We start from the raw sequence: 25,898 nt of genomic DNA, 5'->3' as shown, positions 1-25,898 counted from the left end.
AGCCTTTCCTCCCCACAGTGAAAAGCTCTGGCAACATGGAGCTCCTGAAGCTTTTCCTTGCTTTTTTCTCCTTGCAAGAGCCTTTCATTGACGCATGTAGCTACACACCACAATGTGGACACAGTAGGATTTTCACTGTAGCACATAGTTACAGATACCCTACATGTTTCCGCCAGTGGTGTGTAGTGTAGCCTAAGAGGAAGGAAGGAACTAGAGGGATGTATTATGGGAGTTGTAAGGAGGAAGGGAGCTAGAATCATAATGAATAGCTGTGCGGGTAGGTTGTTGGTGGAGGAGTCAGGAAGTCCTGTTGAGGTTTCTGGGGGAGCATGGATTTGGCTCAAATATTTCAGGACAGCAAAACTTTGTGAAGTTTGCCCCTGGAGTATGCTACGCATTCAGCTTGGTTTATGTGGTTTTATCTAATAACCTCATATTTGAGATATTGGATCTTAAAATATCATCCTCTCTCTCTCTCTGTAAAGTTAAGTTATTGTAAGTTATTCTTAGAAATTTCTGAAATATTAGTTTCCATTTTTCTCTTCTTTCAAGGGCTATACAGTTGGCTCCTGGTACCAAAGTTCCTGGTTTTACAGGGGAAGCGATATGAAAGGGAATACCAATAACATTTTTTAAAATGTTAAAACATTTCTAACACAGTTTTTGTGTAAACTATTTGACGTAAAAAGTCATGATGGTATGGTGTGGTAGAAAAGATTTTATTGGTATGAGTCTGGGTTGTGGTGATAATCTCATCTTGACTTCACAATTTGTTTGTTGTACAGCTCATCCCAAACTCTTGCCAATAAAATATTTTTACACCACATTGTCTTATATTCTCTATCTTTCCCATATCAGTCTGTACATTTTTGTCTTGTACAGCTCCAAGCATACTGTTGATGACTAACAGATAAATGCTATATATGTGCGTATATGTACAGAAAAATTATATGTACTGGTGACCTTTTTTCTTTTTCACAAGTACCATTTAGCCTTTATTCATACATCATTCTCCACACTCTGGAAATAGAGGTTCTGTCTTTGTTTATTTACCATATAATACCATAAACATTTTGTTTTACTGTTTAAGCATGAAATATATTAGAGTGGATGAGCTTCAGTAAAAGAAAAATTAATCCAATTTCAGAAGATCTTACTGTTTCTGCTGTCAGAATTGTACAGTTAAAATATATCTCATTGTACTGTAGATAGGAATGAATTAAATTTGCCTATCTGATATATATCCTTGAAAATAGTCTTTGTGAAAGTACCTATTGTTTTTTGTTGGTTCAGCTGGGGGGTAAGATATGTTTGAGATGGTTGAAGAAGCAACAACAAAAGCTGAGTGAATATCAGAGAGGTTGGAGGATTAGGACTGTGGAAGCAGATGGGCGCAGGGACCACTGATGATGATGTGTTTAAATCTTTTTTGCTTTAAACAAAATTCAAATTTTTTCGTAAGTGGCTCAAAATTCTTTTTAAAAAATCTTCTGGTGACCAATAGAACTGAAAATCTGCAGTACATTAATATAACTTGTAATGCAAGGTGACTTAAGGAAAATGTAAGAAGATGGATAGAAACCCCACAGTTCAAGGAGCAAAGAGATGAGCGTAATATCAAATTAAAAAGAGGTGTGACAGCTTGCAGAGACCCAATCAAAAGGGACAATCGGGCAACTGTGACCCACTATGTGAGCTGTCAGGTGAGTTTCGAAATCTTTCTTTACAAAGTGGTGATGCTTCTCTGTTATTAAATGGAATGGAACTTTACTGAATGCATCTTTCTAAGAAAGTGAATAAGCAGAAGATTTAACAAAAATCCAAACAACATTATCATCTAGAGAACCAAATTGGGAAATATTCCAGTTCATTTTTCAAACTTGAGTGCTTTCTTGGATGGATCTCATTCACCAACATAGCAGCAACAAAATAAAAAAAGAAATACTTAAATATGCTCAGAATTATCAAAATTACAAGTTAAAAAGAAAACGCACTGTATTTGAATCTTGTGAGTTAATACTGTGCAATTAAGGAAGGTATATGAAGAATTAGGCAACATACTTCGCTATTGCACTCAGCTTTCTTGTGTGCTCCAAATGTCTTCTAGAAAAGAAGACACAGAGAAGTTAAACTGATATGGTGGTTCCAGTTTTCAAAATATGCTGATGCACCTATTTAGCCGTACAAAACTTGTATTTGCAAGCATTTGGCTCTTTGTGCATACTATACGTTTAATTCTTCAGGAGAGTGTAGAAGCAGAATGCAGAAACACAAACTTATTAGTGCCTTCTGCATATGCCTCCAATGATTTGTTCACTTGTGTATAAGAGGACCATTCTGTAAATGTCGTCCTTTATCACTGCAGAGACAATAAAAGCAGCATCTCCAGAAGCTTTCACTTGCTGTGGAACTCGTTGCAGATCTCATTTATTTAAGTGAATGCAAATGAAGGTTCATTCTCCTGTTTTTCTGAAGGATTGATGCATTAGTGAGTGGTGAGCATTTCAGTGTCAGTCTCCAGAAACAAATGGAGGAAGATCAACTCAGAATAAGTTCATATCTCAGGAAGCCACAGGAGTTAATCTACTTGTGTCTCTTTGTGCATATGGCCTGGTCTACACTATGAGTTTAGGTCGAATTTAGCAGCGTTATCTCGATTTAACCCTACACCCATCCACACGACGAAGCCCTTTTTTTCAACTTAAAGAGCTCTTAAAATCGATTTCTTTACTCCACCCCCAACAAGGGGATTAGCACTGATATCGGCCTGGTCAGGTTGAATTTGGGGTACTATGGACGCAATTCGACGGTATTGGCCTCCAGGAGCTATCCCAGAGTGCTCAGTTGTGACTGCTCTGGACAGCACTCTCAACTCAGATGCACTGGCCAGGTAAACAGGAAAAGGCCCGCGAACTTTTGAATCTCATTTCCTGTTTGGCCCGCGTGGCGAGCTCACCTGCACAGGTCACAATGCAGAGCTCATCATCACAGAAGACTATGCAGTCCCAGAATCGCCGAAGAGCTCCAGCATGGACTGAACGGGAGGTACGGGATCTGATCGCTGTATGGGGAGATGAATCCGTGCTGGCAGAACTCCATTCGAAAAGACGAAATGCCAAAATATTTGAAAAAATCTCCAGTGGCATGAAGGACAGAGGCTATAACAGGGACCTGCAGCAGTGCCCCGTGAAAATTAACGAGCTCAGGCAAGCATACCAAAAAAACAGAGAGGCAAACGGCCACTCCGGTTCAGAGCCCTAGACATGCTGCTTCTATGAGGAGCTGCATGCCATTCTAGGGGGTGCAGCTACCACTACCCCAACCCTGTGCTTTGACTCTGTCCAAAGAGTGGGAGGAACACGGAAGTGGGTTTTGGGGGGGAAGAAGATGAGGAGGAGGAGGAGGAGGAGGTTGTAGATAGCTCACAGCAAGGAAGCGGAGAAACTGGTTTCCCCAATAGCCAGGATCTATTTATCACCCTGGACCTGGACCCAGTACCCACCGAACCCACCCAAGGCGGGCTCCCGAACCACGAAGACAGAGAGGGACCTCTGGTGAGCGTACCTTTGTAAATATTATACATGGTTTAAAAGCAAGCATGTTTAATGCTTAATTTGCCCTGACATTCGCGGCCAGTACAGCTCCTGGAAAAGTCTGTTAATGTGTCTGGGGATGGAACTGAAATCCTCCAGGAACATCTCCATAAACCTCTCCTGTATGTACTCCCAAAGCCTTTGCAAAAGGTTTCTGGGGAGGGCAGCCTTATTCCGTCCTCCATGGTAGGACACTTTACCACACCAGGCCAGTAGCACGTAGTCGGGAATCATTGCAGAACAAAGCATTGTAGCATATGGTCCCGGTGTTTGCTGGCATTCAAACAACATCTGTTCGTTATCTCTCTGTGTTACCCTTAGGAGAGTGATATCATTCATGGTCACCTGGTTGAAATAGGGTGGTTTTAGAAAGCAGACATTCAGAGGTGCCCATTCGTGCTGGGCTGTTTGCCTGTGGCTGAACAGAAATCTTCCCTGCTGTTAGCCATCATCCCAGAGAATTGGGTGTGTGTGTGTGGCGGGGGAGGAGGGGGGTTAGTTGGGTTTCTGCTGCACGTGAACCCGGAAACCGCAGCCCCTCCCTTTAAATTGCCAACACATTTTTAATGGCCAACCCAATGGCTACTTTGTGTGGGAAATGAGGGTGCTGTTGTTTGAAACCATTCCCACATGTTATGAAGGTTAAAGAAGCCAAAAGACTGTGGCTTACCATGGCTGCCTGCAAGCTGAATTCTGCTGTCCGGCCCTGTGTGAGTGATCTCTCACACCAAACCGGCATACCCTCAATAAGAGGCAAAATGCGACCTTGTAATGAAAGCACATGTGCTATGTAATGTTAACAGCAAGGTTTACCATGAAAGAGTGTACCCATTGTTCTATACAATGTGTCTTTTTAACTACAACTCTCCCTTCTTTTTTCGTCCACCAGCTGCATATGTTTCTCCTTCCCAGAGGCTAGCGAAGATTAGAAGGCGAAAAAAACGCACTCGTGATGAAATGTTCTCTGACCTCATGCTGTCCTCCACACTGACAGAGCACAGCAAAATACGTGGAGGCAGACAATCTCAGAGTGCAGAAAAACACAATGTGACCACGAGGAGAGGTGGCGAGCTGAAGATGGTAGGTGACGTCAACTTGCTGAAAGAAGGCAGGAGTCAATGCTCAGGCTGCTGGAGGATCAAACTCACTTGCGCCAGCGTATGGTTGAGCTGCAGGAAAGGCAGAAGGAACACAGACCGCCACTACAGCCCATGTGTAACTAACCGCCCTCCTCTCCAAGTTTCATAGCCTCCTCACCCAGACACCCAAGAATGCGGTGGTGGGGCCTCCGGCCACCCAGCCATTCCACCCCAGAGGATTGCCCAAGCAACAGAAGGCTGGCATTCAATAAGTTTTAAAGTGCTGTGTGGCCTTGTCCTTCCCTCCTCTATCACCCCACCCAGTGCTTCCCTCCTCCACCACCCGTCCCAGGCTACCTTGGCAATTATCCCCCTATTTGTGTGATGAATAAATAAAGAATGCATGAATGTGAAGCAACAATGACTTTATTGCCTCTGCAAGCAGTGATCAAAGGGGGGAGTGGAGGGTGCTTAGCTTACAGGAAAGTAGAGTGAACCTGGGGTGGGTTTCCATCAGGGAGGAACAAACAGAACTTTCACACCGTAGCCTGGCCATTCCTGAAACTGGTGTTCAAAGCTTCTCTGTTGCGCACCATGCCCTCCTGTACTCTTCTAACCGCCCCGGTGTCTGGCTGTGCATGACCAGCAGCCAGGCAATTTGCCTCAACCTCCCACCCCGCCATAAATGTCTCCTCCTTACTCTCACAGAGATTGTGGAACGCACAGCAAGCAGTAATAAAAATGGGAATATTGGTTTTGCTGAGGCCTAACCGAGTCAGTAAACTGCGCCATCGTGCTTTTAAATGTCCAAATGCACATTCTGCCACCATTCTGCACTTGCTCAGCCTGTAGTTGAACAGCTCCTGCCTACTGTCCAGGTTGCCTGTGTATGGCTTTATGAGCCATGGCATTAAGGGGTAGGCTGGGTCCCCAAGGATAACTATAGGCATTTCAACATCCCCAATGGTTATTTTCTGGTCTGGAAAGTAAGTCCCTTGCTGCAGCTGTTGAAACAGACCAGAGTTCTTGAAGATGCAAGCGTCATGTACCTTTCTTGGCCATCCGTCCCTTGTGATCCACCAGTGCTTGCAGCACCATTGAAAAGTACCCCTTGCAGTTTATGTACTGGCAACCAAGGTGGTCCCAAGATAGGACCACATATGCTTTCCGTCTATCACCCCACCACAGTTAGGGAATTCCATTGCAGCAAAGCCATCCACTATGACCTGCGCATTTCCCAGAGTCACTACCCTTGATATCAGCAGCTCAGTGATTGTGTTGGCTACTTGGATCACAGCAGCCCCCGCAGCAGATTTACCCACTCCAAATTGATTCCCGACTGACCGGTAGCTGTCTGGCGTTGCAAGCTTCCACAGGGCTTTGTCTACTCACTTGTGAACTGTGAGGGCTGCTCTCATCTTGGTATTCATGCGCTTCAGGGCAGGGGAAAGCAAGTCATAAGTTCCATGAAAGTGCCCTTATGCATGCGAAAGTTTCGCAGCCACGGGGAATCGTCCCAGACCTGCAACACTATACAGTCCCACCAGTCTCCGGCAGTCAATGGTTGCCTCAGTACTGTGGACGCACTCTGCCGGCTAAATGCACTTAGAGCATTTGTGTGGGGACACACACAATCGACTGCATAAAAACGCTTTCTACAAAACCAACTTCTATAAATTTGACCTAATTTCATAGTGTAGACATAGCCTAAGTGTCAGTTGTAAAGTAGACTGTGAATTACTTATCTCCTGATACGATTCAAAAGTCTCAGAAACGTTATTTTCCTATTAAAAAGAAGAATTGACTTTGTAGTACCAAGGTGAGCTATGGAAAAATATTGGAGAATTGCCATCAATAAATACATTTAATGCAGGTTTTGAAAGGATGCATTTTTTTTTATTTTTAAGGATAGAAAAATTCAGATTGTGTGCTGTTTCACTGTGTTAAGAGATGTACTACCCTCTTGTAAGGCAATTTGGTACAATGTATATTTATATTGAAAACTAAAAATTGGACTTTGCTGGCAGTAGAGTTGCATAGCAACCATCCAGAAAACACAAATGCAAGGCACTCAGTGGCTTCTAGTTAGATGGCCGCCAGCAATTTTAACACCATGCCGAACAGGTGACTGTCAACACTAGGATGTCCAATGCTGCTAACACCAGAGGAGTTGAACTAGTGTTCAGGAAGGAGGGATTTTTCTGCAAGATTGGCCTGCTGTAGACATAGTGTTTGCAAGCTCTGGTGTTAAAGAGATGAGGTTTGCTTTTCAGCCCTGTTAACCACTTCGGTGCTGTTCGCTTCTGCAATCTCTAAGGGGTGGCATTTTTCAGCTCTCTTTGAAATGCTACTTTTCCATTGCCATGTTGGCAGTTCAAAGGCAGTATGTGAGGTCCCACTGCAGAAGAGTTTTGTGGCATGTCCTCAATACATTACACAACAGGGAAGTGGCTAAAATATCCATTTTAATGTTGATGTAACCTTGTAATCCTTATACTTCTTTGCCTTTAGCCAATTTTGAAAAAGTTTTATAGATTTGGCTACTCTAGGCTTGATGTTCATTCTTAAGAAGTAATTTTATTTCTGTTACAAATTATAGGAAGTAGTGATCTTTTATCTTGGTTTTAATGTAATAATACACTGCATACATGCGATTTGATTGCATCAGTGTGTGTTAATTCAATTGTGTACTTTCTGGAGTGTGAACTGCAGGGGTTGAGCTGCAGGAAGCACTATGACCTGCTGTTATGTGTTCAGATTAACATTCCTTATATAATCTGCCAAGGTTATTTTTTTTTGTACGTTAGTCTGCTGGTTTTTTTTTGTTTTTTTTTTTTTTACCATTCTCAGGAAATATATCTGTGGATGTTGCTAGTGCAGGGATTCTTCCATGTCCAGTCAGGATGAATTGGCTGTATAAGAAAGCTCTGGCTAGACGTACTGTTTATTTAGTAGTCACTTAGGCATAACTTTTATTGAAGTCAAAGGAGTTTGCTTGAGTAAAAAATGGGCCCCTTACGCAGGTCTGGCTGCAATCTGCTGTATTTCCAGTATACCATTCCTCCATTTCATCTGAAACTACAAGATGATACATGTTTCTGGGATTGGCACCTACTCTATTTTTAATTAAAAATCAAAACTTGCGTTCTTCATCAAGCTTCTGTTTAGAATTGTGGGGTTTAGTATTTTTTGTTCCATCCTTACTTAACCTCTTCCCTTCTTATTGTATTTTCACACAGAAACAAATTGATCACCTACTGCTTGTAAAATGTTTATCTTTTGGACTAAACTTTCAGTGAAGGAACAATGGGTGCCACTTTCCTCTCTGGTTCCGCTGCTGCCCACAGACGTCTTGCTTTGTGTTTCAGTTAGAATGTTTGCAAGTTACTGTAGATTACATTTAGAGGATAGGCAAAGTTTAAACACAACTTATTTTCAAAATTACTAATAGATGCAAAAGAAACAAAGGCAAACATACTGCAGTGGTATTATACTCTCCTCTTAGATAAAAGGATTTTTATTTAAGTCTTGTCTTTTGTGTGATATTGTTTTTAATGAGAGAATGTTGTGTAAAATGCAAATGTTCCTGCCTAATGCTGAACTTTGCTATGCCCTTGACTTCCCAGTCACCACAAAGTTAATTACTGAGGTCCTCTGAGAGTCAGTTTAATTTTGATTAACTGATGATTAAGGTATTTTGGAGGCTGGGAGAAACAGATCAGAAGTTAATTGAACCCTCACTGAGAAGAGGAAACTTTTATAGACCCTTCTAATGTAGTTTGATATAGGGCAATCACAATACACAGAGGGCTAAATCTTGCCCTTAACTGATAGAGCTGCACTGTGGAGCAGTGCTGGCTGCAAGGTATCTCCCAGAACCAGACAGCTGGTCCAGAATAGGATAGCATAGGGCAGCCATGGAAGAATGCATAAGTGGGGCTAGCTCATGCTCCCTGCTTTGGGGGCCAGAGTACTCCACCTAGCTAGTAAACTATGAACATTGGGTGTCACAAAGTGCCAAGGGGTATGGAAGTAGGTCCTCCTCTTGGTGTCATCTTGAGGGCTAGTCAATTATCCTCTCCTACTGGTGTGCTGTATGGAGAAGTACTCTCTATATTGTCTTGTCCCAACAACCAAGTGCTTCTGCAAAGCAGGAAATCATTTTTCCCAATGTTACAAGAGATCTTTTGAAAAAGTTAGGATTAAAACAAATTTTGCTTATGCCATACTTGAGAATACTCATCAAGACACCTTCATCCCTCTCCAGTTTGTGCCTAAAACCTGATTACTCCCAAATGGATTTCAAGAAGTGCATATTGAGTTAAAATCTTTTTAAAAAAAGTAGATTCCAAGTTCTTCCCTCCTCTATAGTCAGAGTCTTCTCTTTTTCTTTCAGGATTTAATCTTCTTGGGGTATGGATTGTCTGGATTTCATGTCCAATATGATGCCAAGCAAATTGTCAGTACAGTTTTAACAATTCATTAACTTATTTTCTCAGTTCATGTCTCATGCAGACCTCCTTCACTTGTGTTGGAGGCGAGCAGCAGTTTTCACACCTACTATTAAGTTCTGCAGATGTCCTTCAGAAAGAGTGGAAGTAGAAATTTCTATGTATAGCACATTGTGTTATGATCTCTCAAAAAAGGTGTGATTTGACTAATACAAAATAAGCACTTGTGAACCTGAGGCAGAATTTGTCCCCAAATGCTTGAAATCTGCTGCCATATATAGGGTAACTTATGTTGGAACAGTAAATACATTTCTGAAGAGGGGCTTTGCAAACCTTGCCCCATGTTTCTAGATTTGCAAAAACATATCTGCAGAGCTCCTGGGGCATGGTCTGGTGTCCCAGCGGTTCACTATATGGAGTGGTTCAAGGGTATGATAGTACCAAGAAGGGCAAAACATCTAGTTAAGATGTGGCTTTAACCAAAAGTGTTGTCAGATATAGTCTAGGACACTGTATTTAACGTGCAAAAGCCATGGAAATGTTCAAAGTAAGCATGATTTTCTTCCAAAGAGCAGCATCTAGTTCTAACTGCTTGCAAAACCTCAGGTTTAAACTCTGCCATTTTAAAAAAAAGTAGACAGAAAAAAATTGGAATTACCAAAAGCCCACCCTCCCTGTTGGACCAAAAAAAAAAATCTCATTTGAGAGTACAAATTTATATTTAGACTGACATTTTTAATCACATTTTCTGCCTAACTCAATTCAAAATAGCCAACCTATACAAACTCATGAAACCCAAGGATTTATAAGGGACACAGCAACTGCTGATTAATTAAATGTGTTCTAGAATAATATAGTGTCATTGTACTGTACAATGGTGACTTAATTATAACTGTGGATATTATTGGTTTACGTTTTGCATTATTATTTTGGATGACAACTCTTCATAGTTTTATTTACAAGATTCCATACTTTCAAAATTATTTATGTATGTGTGCACACTGTATAAGGGACATTTTTAAAAAGACATTGTAGTGTAAAGACAAAAAGCTCCTTAGGATTTTAAAGCAATTTTAGTTCGTTCCATCATCATGAGCAGTTTGTATTTTCTACATAGCTTGCATCTGTTTGAGATACTTTTTACACAGGATTTTCTAGAGGATTACTTTTTCCAGCTGGTAGTATCATGTTAGCCTCAAAATGGCTGTTTCATTTGGCCACAATTTATGTGTTCTGAGTTTTAGGACAGAGAACTTGAACAGCAAGTTTTAATGTTATACCATGTGCTTTTCCCCAGTCATTATCTTAAGTACATTTTTCTACAGCTTTCTAGATTTATTTGAATAATCTGGGACTTGCACCTCTTAAATAAAATTGTCACAGTGCTTTCCAAAACAATAGACTATTTCTTTACATGTTTGCTATGAATATTTAAATCCTTTAGAAGTAAAAAGCAGAATTGAAATATGGTTAGTGAAGCAAGTGTAAACGTTGTATTGGACAGATTGTAAGTGCTGGGATAGTTCATTACCACCAGAAGGAAGAGAACTGGGGAGAAAAGTGGCAGCCCCAGAATGAAAGGTAAGCTCAGCCTGTGCCAACAAGCCTTTGAGGGTGGCATTCACTGACAGTAACAACAATATTTAAACATAAATAAATAATTAAATAACATTTCAAAGTAATTTTTACTGAGGAATCTGCAATGTTTGCGTCAGTTAAGTTGCTGATCTTTTGAAAACTGTGTAAAAGGTGCTTAATAACCAGTAAGAGAACATATTTTTAATGTAATCTAACTGCCATGAAAAGCCTAAACAGTCCTTTAGTCAACATTCCTGGAACTTGATGTTTTGTTACTATATAGAACCAAATATGAACATAAGAAAAATATGTGTGGCACATTTTATTCCAGCATGACACTCTGTCTTTATGTAGAAGCTTGTTCTTGATTTTGATGTCTAGTATAGTCATGCTTAGTGTTTTGATTTGCTCTTTTTATGTTTCTTTCAGACACAGACTTCAAGATGTAAGTGAACAGTGTAAATGAAGCTATAGGCATGAAATGAATTGCTTGGCTCATAGGAAGTTATTCTGTTTCTTGATGTAACAACCCATGAGAATTCATTATTTTATATTTTAATTTAATAGTTTTGAGATCTGTGTAGTATGATGCAGCTTTTCTTCTGTAAGTTTTTTAATTAGCTGACAGGACAAGAGAAAATTGGAACCAAATTTCCAAAATGTAGCAAAACTGTCATTTCAGTTCAATACAAGCAAAAGAGCATGTATTTTGTGGCGTTACCTCTAGCAGGCTATGTGGTATAGGTGAGCGCTGAATGCACGTAATGGGACAAATTCCTGTGTTCCCCGGGTCCTGGGGTGGTTGTATTCAGGGACATTCCCCCAAGACAAGAGTTACTGTCCACATAAGGTTATTCTGAAATAAGGGTGCCTTGTTCCCCTTTAGCTTAAATTTAAGCTTAAACTCTGCTAGTGGTGCAGTGTAAAACAACCAGACCATCCCCCAACAATCTGGCTCAGTGTTGAAATAAGAGGAAGAGAAGTCTTTGACAACTTTTAATTGCTTTATAGCTGTTAGTGTCTCTTTCTTCACAGCCTACAAGTACAAAATTGAAAATATATTTGAACATAAATATAATTCAGCAGAAAATACGTGCATGAATTTAGTATGAATGATCACTTATTCCCAAACGAAAAGTGCCTTTTTAAACTAGCTTCTGAGAACTAAACATTATATTGTTACTGTAAAATTCTAATGCATAGGAACAGAGAGTTGTCAAGGGCTAGGAGAAGACCATTGAGGTCCCACTCTTATAAATTTAAGAAGTATAAACAATCCTGCATGTCATGATTTCAAACAAACAACAAAAAGATTTGTTGTTGTATATTTGTCCAGCTCACTCTTGAACAAGTGAACGGATGTTGAATTGCAGATTTAGGCAGTTTGTTCCATTATCCAGCTGCCTTCCACCTACTTAAATTCTCCTTAAATTACTTATTTAAGTAGCTTATCTATCTCATTTGACTGACAGGTAGAAGTAACTATTGTAAGTGCACGGACTTTAGAAAGCCCTTGAAGTTTTTATAACATCATCTGGTCACCTTGGGAATAGTTGGAATTTAACATATGGGGATAGATAGAGAAAGGGGACATAGGTGTTGTAACATCTAAGGCCTTGTCTACACTACGAAATTAGGTCGAATTTATAGAAGTCAGTTTTGTAGAAAGCATTTTTATACAGTCGATTGCGTGTGTCCCCACACAAATGCTCTAAGTGGGTGGGTGAAATTCTGTGGCCTGCGTTGTGCAGGAGGTCAGACTAGATGATCGTAATGGTCCCTTCTGACCTTAGTATCTATGAATCTATAAGTGCATGTAGTCAGCGGAGTGTGTCCACAGTACCGAGGCAACCATCGACTTCCGGAGCGTTGAACTGTGGGTAGCTATCCCACAGTTCCCGCAGTCTCTGCCGCCCATTTGAATTCTGGGTAGAAATCCCAGTGCCTGATGGGGCTAAAACATTGTTCTGGGTACATATCGTCAGGCCCGCCTTCCCTCCCTCCCTCCGTGAAAGCAACGGCAGACAATCGTTTTGCGCCTTTTTTCTTGAGATACCGGTACAGAAGCCATACCACGGCAAGCATGGAGCCCGTTCAGCTCTCTGTCACCGTACATCTCCTGGGTGCTGGCAGATGTGGTACTGCATTGCTACACAGCAACAGTTTATTGCCTTTTGGCAGCAGACAGTGCAGTATGACTGGTAGCTGTTGTTGACGTACTCCAGGGTGCTCTTTTAACCGAACTCGATGAGGTCAGGGGCGCCTGGGCAAACATGGGAGTGACTCAGCCAGTTCATTTCCCTGTTAAGGTTCGTCTCATGGCGATTCAGTCCTATCGGCAGTGCACTGTCTTTTAATCTGCAGCCAGCAGAAGACGATGGCCAGCAGTCATACTGCACCATCTTCTGCCGAGCACCCAGGTGATGACGATGGCTAGCGGTCGTACTGCACAGTCTGCTGCCACCAAGATGTATGCAGATAGATGAAGTGGATCAAAACAAGAAATAGACCAGATTTGTTTTGTATTCATTTTCTCCTCCCTCCCTCCGTGAAATCAACGGCCTGCTAAACCCAGTTTTGAGTTCTGTCCTTGAGATTTTGAGTTCTATCCTTGAGGGGGCCAATCTGTTTCTCGCAAAGCCACCCCCTTTGTTGATTTTAATTCCCTGTAAGCCAACCCTGTAAGCCATGTTGTCAGTCGCCCCTCCCTCCACCAGAGCAACAGCAAACAATCGTTTTGCGCCCTTTTCCCTGGATTGCAGGAGCAGACACCATAGCACAGCAAGCATGGAGCCCGTTCAGCTCACCCCAGCAGTTATGACCATGGTAAACACCTCACGCATTATTGTGCAGCGTATGCAGAACCAGCACCTGAAAACCCAGGCATGGAGGCAATGGCAGCATGGTGATGAGGACATGAACACACTTTTTTCTAAAACCGCATTCCCCTGCAATTTGGAGATCATGGTGTTAATGGGGCAGGTTCATTGGATGGAACACTGATTCTGGGCCCGGGAAACAAACGCAGAGTGGTGGGACCGCAGAGTGTTGCAGGTCTGGGATGATTCCCGAAACTTTCGCATGTGTAAGGGCGCTTTCATGGAACTTTGTGACTTGCTTTCCCCTGCCCTGAAGCGCAAGAATACCAAGATGAGAGCAGCCCTCACAGTTGAGAAGCGAGTGGCAATAGCCCTGTGGAAGCTTGCAACACCAGACAGCTACCGGTCAGTCGGGAATCAATTTGGAGTGGGCAAATCTACTGTGAGGGTTGCTGTGATGCAAGTAGCCAACACAATCACTGAGCTGCTGCTATCAAAGGTAATGACTCTGCGAAATGTGCAGGTCATACTAGATGGCTTTGCTGCAATGGGATTCCCTAACTGTGCTGGGGCTATAGACGGAACGCATATCCCTATCTTGGGACCGGACCACCAGGACAGCCAGTACATAAACCGGAAGGGGCACTTTTCAATGGTGCTGCAAGCACTGGTGGATCACAAGGGACGTTTCACCAACATCAATGTGGGATGACCAGGAAAGCTTCATGACGCTCGCATCTTCAGGAACTCTGGTCTGCTTAAATGGCTGCAGGAAGGGATTTACTTCCCAGACCAGAAAATAACCGTTGGGGATGTTGAAATGCCAATAGTTATCCTTGGGGACCCAGCCTATCCCTTAATGCCATGGCTCATGAAGCCATACACAGGCAACCTGGACAGTAGTCAGGAGCTGTTCAACTACAGGCTGAGCAAGTGCAGAATGGTGGTTGAATGTGCATTTGGATGTTTAAAAGCGCGCTGGCACAGTTTACTGACTCGGTTAGACCTCAGCGAAACCAATATTCCCATTGTTATTGCTGCTTGTTGTGTGCTCCACAATCTCTGTGAGAGTAAGGGGGAGACATTTATGGAGGGGTGGGAGGTTGATGGAAATCGCCTGGCCACTGAATACGCACAGCCAGACACCGGGGCGGTTAGAAGAGTACAGGAGGGCATGGTGCGCATCAGAGAAGCTTTGAAAACCAGTTTCATGACTGGCCAGGGTACTGTGTGACACTTCTGTTTGTTTCTCCTTGGTGAAAACCCACCCCCTTGGTTGACTCTAATTCCCTGTAAGCCACCCGCCCTCCTGCCTTCGATCTCAGCTTGCTTACAAAGGAAATAAAGTCACTATCATTTAAAAAACATGTATTCTTTATTAATTGATTATAAAAATAGGGAGATAACTCACAAGGTAGCCCGGGTGGGGTGTGGGAGGAGGGTAGGAGGGAAGGAAAAGGCCACTTTAAAACTTGTTGAATGCCAGCCTTCTGTTGCTTGGGCTGTCCACTGGGGTGGAGTGGTTGGGTGCCCAGAGCCTCCCACCCCGTGTTCTTGGGCGTCTGGGTCGGGAGGCTATGGAACTTGGGGAGGAGGGAGGGCGGTTAAGCAGGAGCTGCAGCGGCATCTGTGATTCTGCTGCCGTTCATGAACCTCCACCAGACGCCAGAGCATGTCCATTTGATCCCGCAGTATCCCCAGTGTTTTCTCATGCCTCCTCTGATCTTCCTGCCGCCACCTCTCCTCACGTTCATTGGCCACCGTCCTGTACTCTGCTATTGTGTCCCTCCATACAGCTCTGTCAGTGCTGGACGACTGCATGAGCTCAGAGAACATGTCATCGCACGTGTGCTTTTTTCGCTGCCTTATCTGAGATATTCTCTGGGATGGAGGAGGGATGCTTGAAACATTTGCAGCTGCTGGAGGAAAAAAAGGGAGTGAAGTATTTAAAAATATACATTTTACAGAACAATGGCTATACTCTTTCACGGTGAACAACACTATTCACATTACATAGCACATGAGATTTTGGTACAAGGTCGCATTTTGCATCTTATATTGAGTGCCTGCGGCTTTGGTGTTAGAAATCACACACGCAGGGCTGGGCAGCAGAATTCGGCTTGCAGGCAGCCATGGTAAGCCATAGTCTTTCGGCTTCTGCAGACTTCATAACAGCAGCCCCCTCCTTTCCCATACCAAGCAAAGCCCGTTGAGTTGGCCATTTACTGCTGCAGTTTTCCTGTTAACGTGCAGCAGTAGAAACCAAATTAACCCCCTCCCCCCATCCAATTCTCTGGGATGTTCGCTTTTCCCCTCCCCCCACGGTGTGGCTGGTATCAGGGAAGATCCCTGCTAGCCAAACATGAACAGCTCAGTGCCAATGGCCCCCTCTCCCACCACGTGACTAACTGTGGAGAGGATTTCTTTTCAGGCACAGGCAAACAGCCCAGTAGGAACAGGCACCTCTGAATGTCCCCTTAATCAAATTCCCCTATTTCAACCAGGTTACCATGAACGATATCACTCTCCTGAGGATAACACAGAGAGATAAAGAATGGATGTTGCTTGAATGCCAGCAAACACCGGGACCATACGCTGCCAGGCTTTGTCATGCAATGATACCAGATTACTTGCTACTAGCATGGCGTGGTAGTGTCCTACCGTGGAGGACGGAATAAGGCTGCTCTCCCCAGAAACCTTCTGCAAAGGCTTTTAGAGTCCCTCCAGGAGAGCTTCATGGAGATGTCCCTAGAAGATTAACAGACTTTTCCAGTAGCAGTACTGGCCACAAATGCATCCGAAGTCCTCAGGGCTACTTAATCATTAAAAAACGCTTTTATTACATGTATTATATTTAAAAAGGTACACTCACCAGAGGTCCCTTCTCCGGCTTCATTGGGTTGGGAGGGTATTTCAGTCAGGGTAATAAAAAGATCCTGGCTGTCGGGGAAAACGGTGTGCTGTGTGCTCTCCCCAAGCTAATCCTCCTCCTCATCTTCCCCATCTTCAAAATCCTCAGCCATGGCGGAGAGTATCCCATCCTCGGAGTCCACGGACAGGGGTGGGGTAGTGGTGGCGGACCCCCCCTAGAATTGCATGCAGCTCAGCGTAGACGCAGCATGTCTGGGGCTCTGTCCCGGAGCATCCGTTTGATTCTTTGGTTTTCTGGTATGCTTGTCTGAGCTCCTTAAGTTTCACGCAGCGCTGTGTTGCGTCCCTGATGTGGCCTCTGTCCCTCATGGCCTCTGAGGTTTTTTTTTAAATGTTTTGGCATTTCGTCTTTTGGAACGTAGTTCTGATAGCATGGATTCCTCTCCCCATACAGCGATCAGATCCAGTATCTCCCGTTCAGTCCATGCTGTAGCTCTTTTTCGATTCTGGGACTGCATGGTCACCTTTGCTGATGAGCTCGCCTGGCCAAACAGGAAATGAAATTCAAAAGTTCCCGGGGCTTTTCCTGTACACCTGGCCAGTGCATCCGAATTCAGAATGCTGTCCAGAGCGGTCACAATGGTGCACTGTGGGATAGCTCCTGGAGGCCATACCATCGAATTGCGTCCACACTAACCCTAATTCGAAACGGCGATGTCGATTTCCCCCTCATTGGGGAGGAGTACAGAAATCGGTTTTAAGAGCCCTTTATGTCAAAAAAAAATGGCTTCGTTGTGTGGACGGGTGCAGGGTTAATTCGGATTTAATGCTGCTGAATCTGACATAAACTCGTAGTGTAGACCAGGCCTAACTTTTAGATATCCTGGCACCAAGTGCAATTAATAGCCCTGAGTTAGGCACCCAGGCTCCATATACAATACATGGGGAGAGTTAAGCACCTATGAATGGGATTCACAAAAGCCAGCATGCTGAGTCGGGAGCCACCAAAGCTACCCAGCAGGAAATGCCGAGGAGCGGAGTGTGGCCTAAGCCTGCACAAAGGAAATTAAATTACTAATGCTAAACGAGAGGGAGGTGCCCTATCCTACAGTTAGATGCCTAATATAGGTCAGCCCTTTCTCATGAAAAAACAATGTAGAGGAGATGGTGGCGCTTCCCTTATGCCCACAAGTGCAATGGTTAGAGCACTTACCAAGGACATGTAGACAAGTGTTTGTATAAGTATTTAAATATTCATTGGGCCAGAGAGAGAGAGTGAGAATGACTAGAGCCTAGTGGTTAGTGCAGTCTCCTTAGAGACCCAGTCCCTGCTCCAATGAATGTTTAAGTATTTGTGTGAAACAACTGTAATAGAGATTGAGAGAGACTCACCCAAAATAATGTTATGAGCTGGGTGAAACTTTATTATGGGTTGTGTTAAAATCCCATTGAGATTGATAAGTGTGAATTCACCCTTCTATTAAAACAACTGTAAGCAATGCCCCCATCTAACACAAAATATGTGTGTAAACCTGCCCAGGAGCTTTTGGCTGAGTATTGTTTTGGGTAGAGGTGTGTGTGGGTGTGAAGAGAGATCACACAGAAACTGAGACCAGACAAGAACAGAGAGAAAGGGAGAGCCAGAAAGCCAAGCAGGAGCCTGTTAACACTATGACACTCTGAAAAAAGCTAGAGAGCTTTTGGATCTGGTATTGACTAAAGAGGCTTGGGGACTGTAAGCTAAGAAACTGCTCCTTTTATTCTTCGTTCCTTCTGCATTCAGAGACATGGGACTTTGTACATTCCTTGTAAGTAAATAAGATTTCATCAAAGAAAATGCCAGACTCCATCAATTCCTGCTTCCAGTTGGAACATCCCCAGGACCCTGAACTTTGACCATCGCTCATGTCAAAAAGTGACAAAAGTATCCTATAGCCCAGTGGTTAGGGCACACACCTGGAAGATGGCAGCATAGGCGCTGATTCCTTGGGTGCTCCGGGGCTGGAGCACCCACAGGGAAAAAATGGTGGGTGCTGAGCACCCACCAGCAGCCCCCCATCGGCTCCCCTGCGCCCCTAAGTGCCTCCCACCTGCCAGCGGGTCCCGCAGATCAGCACCTCCCTGTCCCTCCCCTCACCTCCCGTCCACTGTGAACAGCTGTTTCATGGCATGCAGGAGGCTGGGATGGAGGGGGGAGGAGTAAGGATGTGGCACACTTGGGAAAGGGGGCGGAACTGGGTGGGAAGAGGTGGGGTGGGGGTGGATCAGGGGTGAGAAGAGGCGAGGCGGGGCCTTGAGGGAACGGGTGGAATGAGGGCAGGGCCTGGGACAGAGCTGGGGATTGAGCACCCCCTGGCACTTTGGAAAGTTGGCGCCTGTGGATGGCAGACCCAATTTTAAGTCCTTGGGCCAAATCCGGCAGAAAGGGCTTTTGAGTACTGCCATCACTGTGTTGTGTGGGACTTCATGTGGGAGGTGTGGTCATAAAGGACCTCAGAGCATACCTACTGGATCAGACTCTGCAGGTGAGAATGGCTAGTTTGCAAATCCTGCAGGGGCTTTGGTGTAAACTGGGTTTTTAGCTGCTCAGTAGTGTCAGGACTTAGGGGGCATTACATGTGCCCAATGGTAGAAATGTAGGTGCTTATTGGATATTATCAGTGGAAATTTGTGCATCTACAGGGTTATGTAGCAGCTGAGTGGTGGTTTTTGGGATCTGAGTGTCACCTAAATGTTGGACTTAGGCATCTAAAGTGGCAGATAGTTTTCTAAGTCCCCATTTTGAATCTAGCCCTTGCAGTTGGAGTCACTTAGGGCACACACTGGGTGTCATTTTTTAATATCACAGAACATCATTCCTTATGACAAGTTTGCTCACCTTCTTCAGCTCTGGAGAGTGGACCCACATGTCAGTGGGCTGAGTTCACCCTTTAGAAAACAAGTTGACTTATTCTATCTCCTTCTTTAATTGTTACTTGATTCTTTAGGTAGCAAGTAGACTTTGTTTAATCTTCAGCCCTTTATTTCTTCTGCCCTGCCTCCTGGACCAGGCTCAATAGGAAATTTTATTAAAAGGCATTGTGACGTTCCCCTAGTGTTATCTGGACCCGTGATCTGCTAGGTCACTCCAGTCCTCGACTCTGGGAGCCAGTCTTACCTTGCTCTCCTGTGAGAACCCCCACTCCTGGGCTGTTCACGCACAGCATCTGGCATATAAACTGCTTGGATTGTGCAGCCAAATGATACTAGCCAATATCTCCGGTCCCAGACACAACCCTAGGAACCTCCGTTTTGCAGTGTCCAGTAATGCTCACTGGATGCTGCAAGCTTATATGAGTTCATCAATTTAACAATAAATTGATATGGACCAGGCTTGTTATCCCAAGGGGTGTCTCTGACACTCTTCAAACCAAACACACGGTAGAATAAACAAATTTATTAACTATAAAAGATAGATGTTAAGTGATTATAAGTCCAAGCACAAGAAGTCAGATTTGGTCCAATGAAATAAAAGCAAAACACATTCTAAGCTGATCTTAACTTTCAGTGCCCTTACAAACTTAGATGCTTTTCACCACTGGCTGGCTGGTTGCCCTTCAGCCAGGCTCTCCCCTTTGATCAGCACTGCAGTCGCATGGTGGTGATGTCTGTAGATGGAGGTGGAAGAGAGGGGAAGAGCATGGCAAACATCTCTCCCTTGTATCATGTTCTTTCTTCCCTCTGGGCTTTGGCCCCCCTTCAGGTGAGCATTACCTCATCATAGTCCTTGACTGACAGAGGGAAGTGGGGTGACTCACTTCAGAGTCCAACAGATCCTTTATTGCTGCCTAGGCTAGTTTCCTTTGTTCCTTTGAGGCTGGGCTGGGTTTGTCCTATACAGGCCCTGATGAGGTTTGAACTGCCCCTCTGTTCCTGGAGAGTTTTGCCTGGACTTGTTTTAAGCCACGAGGACACATTTTCAGCCTCATAACTACATACCTGAAATTACAACCTATAACATTAATATAACAACAATGCTCAGTGCATCATGAGCGTTCCAAAGACACCCGACATGACGTACTTTGCATTGGATACCACACAATCATATTATAAGGATGAACATGGGGGTCCAGGGTGTTCCCCGGAGATACAGAGTGTCACAGGCATTCTATCAACCATCCTTCTCAGGTAGTGTTCACATTGGGTATTCCTCTCCAGGAACCAGGGTTATCCTGCTGATGCTTCTTAGCCAGCCTCTCTAAATGCTGCACCTGTAGCGGGTTACTTAGGGCTTGTCTATATGGGAAAGCTATAGCACTATAGGCTATGGTGTGAAGTTAAGCCAATATAGTTATACCATTAGAACACCGCATGTAGACTCTCTTATTCCAGCATGAGTGCCTTTTTTCAATTTAGCTTATGCCACTTTGGAAGGGGTTTAAGGTAAACCAAAAAAGCCACTCTTGTTTTGGAATTAGTGTCCACACGGGGAGTTATACCGGTATAACTGGTAACACTTTTCTGCATAGACAAGCCCTCAGACATTAGAATTCCCTCCTTTTTACCGAGCTAGAATCCTCCATCAGGCAAAATAAAAGATGCAGATTCTGGTGACAAGAAGAAGGGAAAATCTAAGCTCACAGATTTAAGTGCTCTCAGAAGGAGGAAGATCTCATACTTCCCCACTTCTTTTGAAAGTCACTGCCACTGTAAAACTCAGTCCTTTGAACTAATTCTATTTTCCACCAGTCTGAGATTGTATAACCAATTCACTTGCTGATATGAGGTCTTGCCCTGCAGGGGTCCCTTGGCTGCAACACAGGAGGGATAAAGAAGAGGGTTTTTTCTTTGCTCATTGAATGAAGGGATTCACTGGCATGGTTTACACATCCACTGTATACAGCATAATGGCTGTTAAGTAACTTTTATCATTATTGAGCCATTTATCCTGGCATTAAATATTTGATTAATACAACACACCTTTGGTTCAATCTACTCTGTACTGTACTTTGAGAATGCCAACACGTTAATCACAGTCCAGTGTACTCTGTGGCAAGCAGGACTTAAATTATATGACACTCCGAGGTAAACTTTTAAATAAAAGTTGAACTAATTGGATATGAAAATAAATTAAGTAAATACAATTGCCAGTGTTTAATTTATTTTGATATTAAATTCAATTTATTTTACACTGTCCTCAGATTTTAAATGTGCTACAGGTATTTGTATTTAGAATGCACAATAGCATTCACAATAGAATGCACAACTATCAGGAGGTAAACTGGCTGTGTTGGCATTTGATTCTTTGGTGAAGACAGAAGAGGCAGTTTAGGATTGTAGGATAAACACATTAACTGGATATTTCTCCTGAAGTGCTCAGTAGTGAAATAATTAACAAGGCTGACATTAAATTTGTCATCTTCAGGTTTCGGAGTTAACCCACTGAAATGAATGGGGCAATTCACATCTTAAGAGCTATTGTTTTGGGTGTCTGCATTCAAAAAGACATCACTGCTTCAGTTTTCACCCAATTAATATTTTCAATGTTTCTCTTCACAACCATTCGATAAAAGAGAAAGGGCTTAGTTTCATGAGCATATTTTTCTGAAAGGGGGTAGATTAATCATCACATTTTGTGGCTGTGAAATTTTGGGGTACAAGGTCTCTGACTTTAATGCGGTCTACGTAACTGTCCCTGGCCTTGGGATAGTCCACATGGTGGGGCTTCCCCAGAGTTACACACCCTGAGAGCCCAATAAGAGGTACTGTAAAAATGAAAGAAAGTGAGTTTCATATTTTGTTTTGTAAACAACTTATATAGAACTTCCCTCACCCACAAAACCAAATTGTTAAATATTTCAAACACAGTGATATTCACCTTCTATAGCTTACTGTTAATGTAGAGTAATAGTTAATTCAAATCAGCTGGTGCTCAGTAACCTGCAAGTTCCTGTTTTGCTTTACCTGTTAGCGAATAGGACATCAACTTCCAAAATTTTGGGCAACATGATTATCAAAGACAATCATTAAACAGTTCAATTCCATCTCAGAATGCTGTATAAAACGTTGTTATATAAGGGAAAAAATGCCTTTCCCAATTAAATTAGTTCATAATGAGTGAAATCCTTGCCCTATTGAAGTCAATTGGAATCTTGCCAGTGATTTCAGTGGGCCTACATTTCACACAATGAATGCAGCTTTTATAGCATACGAGCAGTTTTGGTATATTTGAGCTTCAAAACTGAAGCCAAACTCCATATTCAGGATATAACTTCATACAGCACAGATATTCAGAATAGATCTTCATCTCTGTATGTACAGTACAGTAATCTTAAAAGAAGGATCTGTATGGATCACTAGGCTGAATTAATAGTTTTACTCTGATCAAGTGAAATCCAAGGGTGTTTTTATTTTTATTTATTTGCGCTTTCCTTTGTTATTGTTCCAAGCTACAAATATCCAAATGTGATCAATTTGGGCAGAGGGCAACTTGATTTTCTTGAAGTATAATGTTCTCTTTCTTTATTGTTGAGTACAAAATCTGTATTCAGAAATGGCACAGAAACATCTTCAATAGACAGCTTTCCTTGCTTTGAGTTTGGAAGATTGTATTTTTTAAAATAGCTGAAAGAAGACAGGATTCAAAGAGAGCTTTAAAAAAATAATCTTTTTTCAATTCCCTCCCACCCCTTGCAACAATTTTATAAGTACTGTGGATATCTCTAAAATATCTTTCTATCACCCTATCCACAGAAAACAAAAACAGTTATTCTTGATTTCCATTCAGAACAGAATAGTAATCCCAGTTTTTAACAGCTGAGAACAGAAGCCAGTACTAGATTACTAGAGAGAGCTGATTTTCTGTTTGAATGGTTAGTATCAAAGTGTTACTTATTCAAAGTCGTTTTTTATTGCTCATGGTTAACTGGATTTAAGCATCTAAAGTAAGTCAGTTGTGTCTTTTGAGTAAACAATGGGCAGGGCAAGAGGAGTGAGAACTCCACCCAGATGCTGGAAAAATGAGTGTCAGGGAGTTTGGGCAGTTCCCAAACCAATCTATCTCCATCAGAAAAAGAAACCTTTATTCTTAGCAAGGCATCTCTGCAGGAGCAGGGAAAACAGTGGGACTTTTACTTTCACAGGAAGCATGTATTCATGCTGCTATAAGGGGAGACATGTTAGAGTAGTTGTTTGGAAAGAAAAATGTCAGGATTGTGCAGCTAATCTATTATTTTATTTTTGTCGGTAATATTATTTTGTTAGACGTGCTGAGTCAATGAAAGCTGCTCAATTGAAGACTTTTTTCACTGGTGACAATAAAATCCGCTTATTTTATTTCCTCTTTCATAGTGGAATGAATGCATAAAGCCTTTAAAAAAGAATCCCACACTGCTTTCCTGGATTGAACTGTATAGAATAAAGACTTGATTTTACTTGTGGTGGATTACTCAGTTTGGAAACTTTCTTGTATTTCCTGCTATAGGAGATATGTTTCTATTGGATTGTTTTAACACAAAACAATCCATTTGGGTAAATCTTATATATACTATAAAGTAAGTGCAGTAGATGATGTCATATATTTAATGAAATAGAAAAAAGATCAAGCATAAATGTAGCAATAACCAAACAGCAAGCCGTAGAAAGCCAGAAGTTGTATATTGCAGATCGTTCATTTGTCTATTCTTTATTTTTGACAAAACAATTAGCTCATGACTTTGACTTGATCCTACAAGCACTTGTAAATATTGTTACTTTACACATGAGTAGTCTCATTAAAGTGAAGCACATGCAGAAGAATTTGCAGAATTGAGACCTATCTTTGCAATTCAGACAGCTGTAATTAGACCCATTAGATTTCAGCACTTTTTTAAAGTGCAGACTTTTTTTTTAACTGTTATTTTATTCTTCAGAAATATAAAATATAGCCTTTGGTGCTCATCTGATGCACTGGGTAGCTATCCTTGTAGTCTGTGGGTGTGTAAATAATTTTTTGTGTTAATTTTTGTAACATCACCATGCACATGAACACACACCACTCACAGTCTTTCACCCTCCCATGCACCCCTTTTATCTAAAGCCAAAGGCATTAGCTATTTGGTAGTTCTGTGGAGTGGTGAGTGGCTAGCACATTCCACAGGGGACAAGTGAGGACCATTTTGAGCATAAAAAGGGCCTTACGACCAAAGGGGAATAAGGTGACTGTGACACATTGTCTAATTAATGTACCCTATATATGGTACCATATATAAGAGTGAGGGAATTCCTGTATTATGTGGTCATTTTAGTTAAGCTGTTTCAGACTGTCAGTAATCATTTTAGGAGAGTTTCTGTTACAGCTTTTAGAATTCCATACATAAGGCTGAGACTGCTAAGGAAAATCTGCTTTATAATCATCAGGAGGATTTTTAGACATTGTTTTTCAGAGCCCACCCCTAACTTTTGTATTTTTTAAGATGCAATATGTTCTGCAAACTGTGTTAATTATTGTTGGCATTCATTATTATAGCAATGTACTTCTGACTAATTTGCTCTGTAGACTTCGATAGAAAACTGCAGGGGCATCACAAATTATTGTACTTGATAATAGGCTTAACCTACAGTTCTCTGCTCTAAAACGCTGAAAGCAGAACTCAGATACTCATAGTTGGCAATATAATTCATCTTGGTCACACTATCTGATTTTTGAAAATAAAGAGATTCCTTTAGTGATATGCACAATATGGTAAAAATTCTTTACTATTTTGTGGTTTTCTCAGCCTCTAACTGTATTAGCAATACATTTTTATCATGTAGTTCATAAACATTTTACATTTCAAAGGGCTTATAAAAATGATCAGCAGTAGCCTGGAACCAGGACTTGTTATGAATGTTTCAATAAAATAACTAGCTTTGTTACATAACAATGTGGTAATTACAAGAAAAGACACTTTTGATTGACTCTTTTGAGCATTGAAGCAGACACACTAAATCAAATGGTGAATGCACTGCACATTTTTGTGTGATTTTAATGTGTAGCGATGTTCAGCTGAAACATCTGCTATAATGAACTTGACATTTGCACTAGTGACAGCATCAGTTTACTTAATGTACTGCACTAAACTTGGTTCCCAAAAGAGTTGTCCTTTTTCAGAGGGGAGGGCAAAGTTGCTATTTGTGTTTTTAGAAACCACAGAGGAACTAGCCTTGTAAATATGTTGCTGATAGTTTGTGAAGGGGCTGAACTTTGGGAAATGAAAAGAGGAAACAGCAGAATTTATCTATACGCAGCTAGCTAATGATAAACGCTCCAAACCCTGTGCTGTTATGGCAGACTGGTGCATCCAGGGACCAGCAGTACATGGAAGCAATTAATGATTCTATGATTGGGGTTGAAAGAGAGGGTAGGAGTGTGGGATAACTCATTCTGTATTATTTACTTTTATTTCAAAATAGAAATGTCAGTAGCTCATTTTTAAATTCCTTCTAGCTTTGTATAAACTATTATAAAGCTCCTTCAGAGAAGCAAATAATTCAGTGGAAGAAATAGAT

At 42.2% G+C, this 25,898-nt stretch overlaps 1 protein-coding gene across 7 annotated transcripts in view; it reads left to right on the top strand.

Moving 5' to 3' along the window:
* Nucleotides 1–25,898, top strand: part of PRKN (parkin RBR E3 ubiquitin protein ligase) — a 1,197,054-nt gene that overhangs the window by 270,945 nt on the left and 900,211 nt on the right. The window contains exons 4-5 of one of the 7 annotated variants that reach the window (XM_043544303.1): nucleotides 10,628–10,704; nucleotides 11,131–11,146. The exons of the other annotated variants lie outside the window; for them this stretch is intronic. Coding sequence (XP_043400238.1) covers nucleotides 10,628–10,704; nucleotides 11,131–11,146 — 93 coding nt within the window. The remainder of the gene's footprint in view (nucleotides 1–10,627; nucleotides 10,705–11,130; nucleotides 11,147–25,898) is intronic. 7 annotated transcript variants of the gene reach the window in all.

The sequence above is a fragment of the Chelonia mydas genome, chromosome 3 (assembly GCF_015237465.2).
Source record: "Chelonia mydas isolate rCheMyd1 chromosome 3, rCheMyd1.pri.v2, whole genome shotgun sequence".
Taxonomy (NCBI): Eukaryota; Metazoa; Chordata; order Testudines; family Cheloniidae; genus Chelonia; species Chelonia mydas.
The sequence above is the reverse complement of the archived record's forward strand: the minus strand, read 5'-3'. Positions and strand labels throughout refer to the sequence as shown.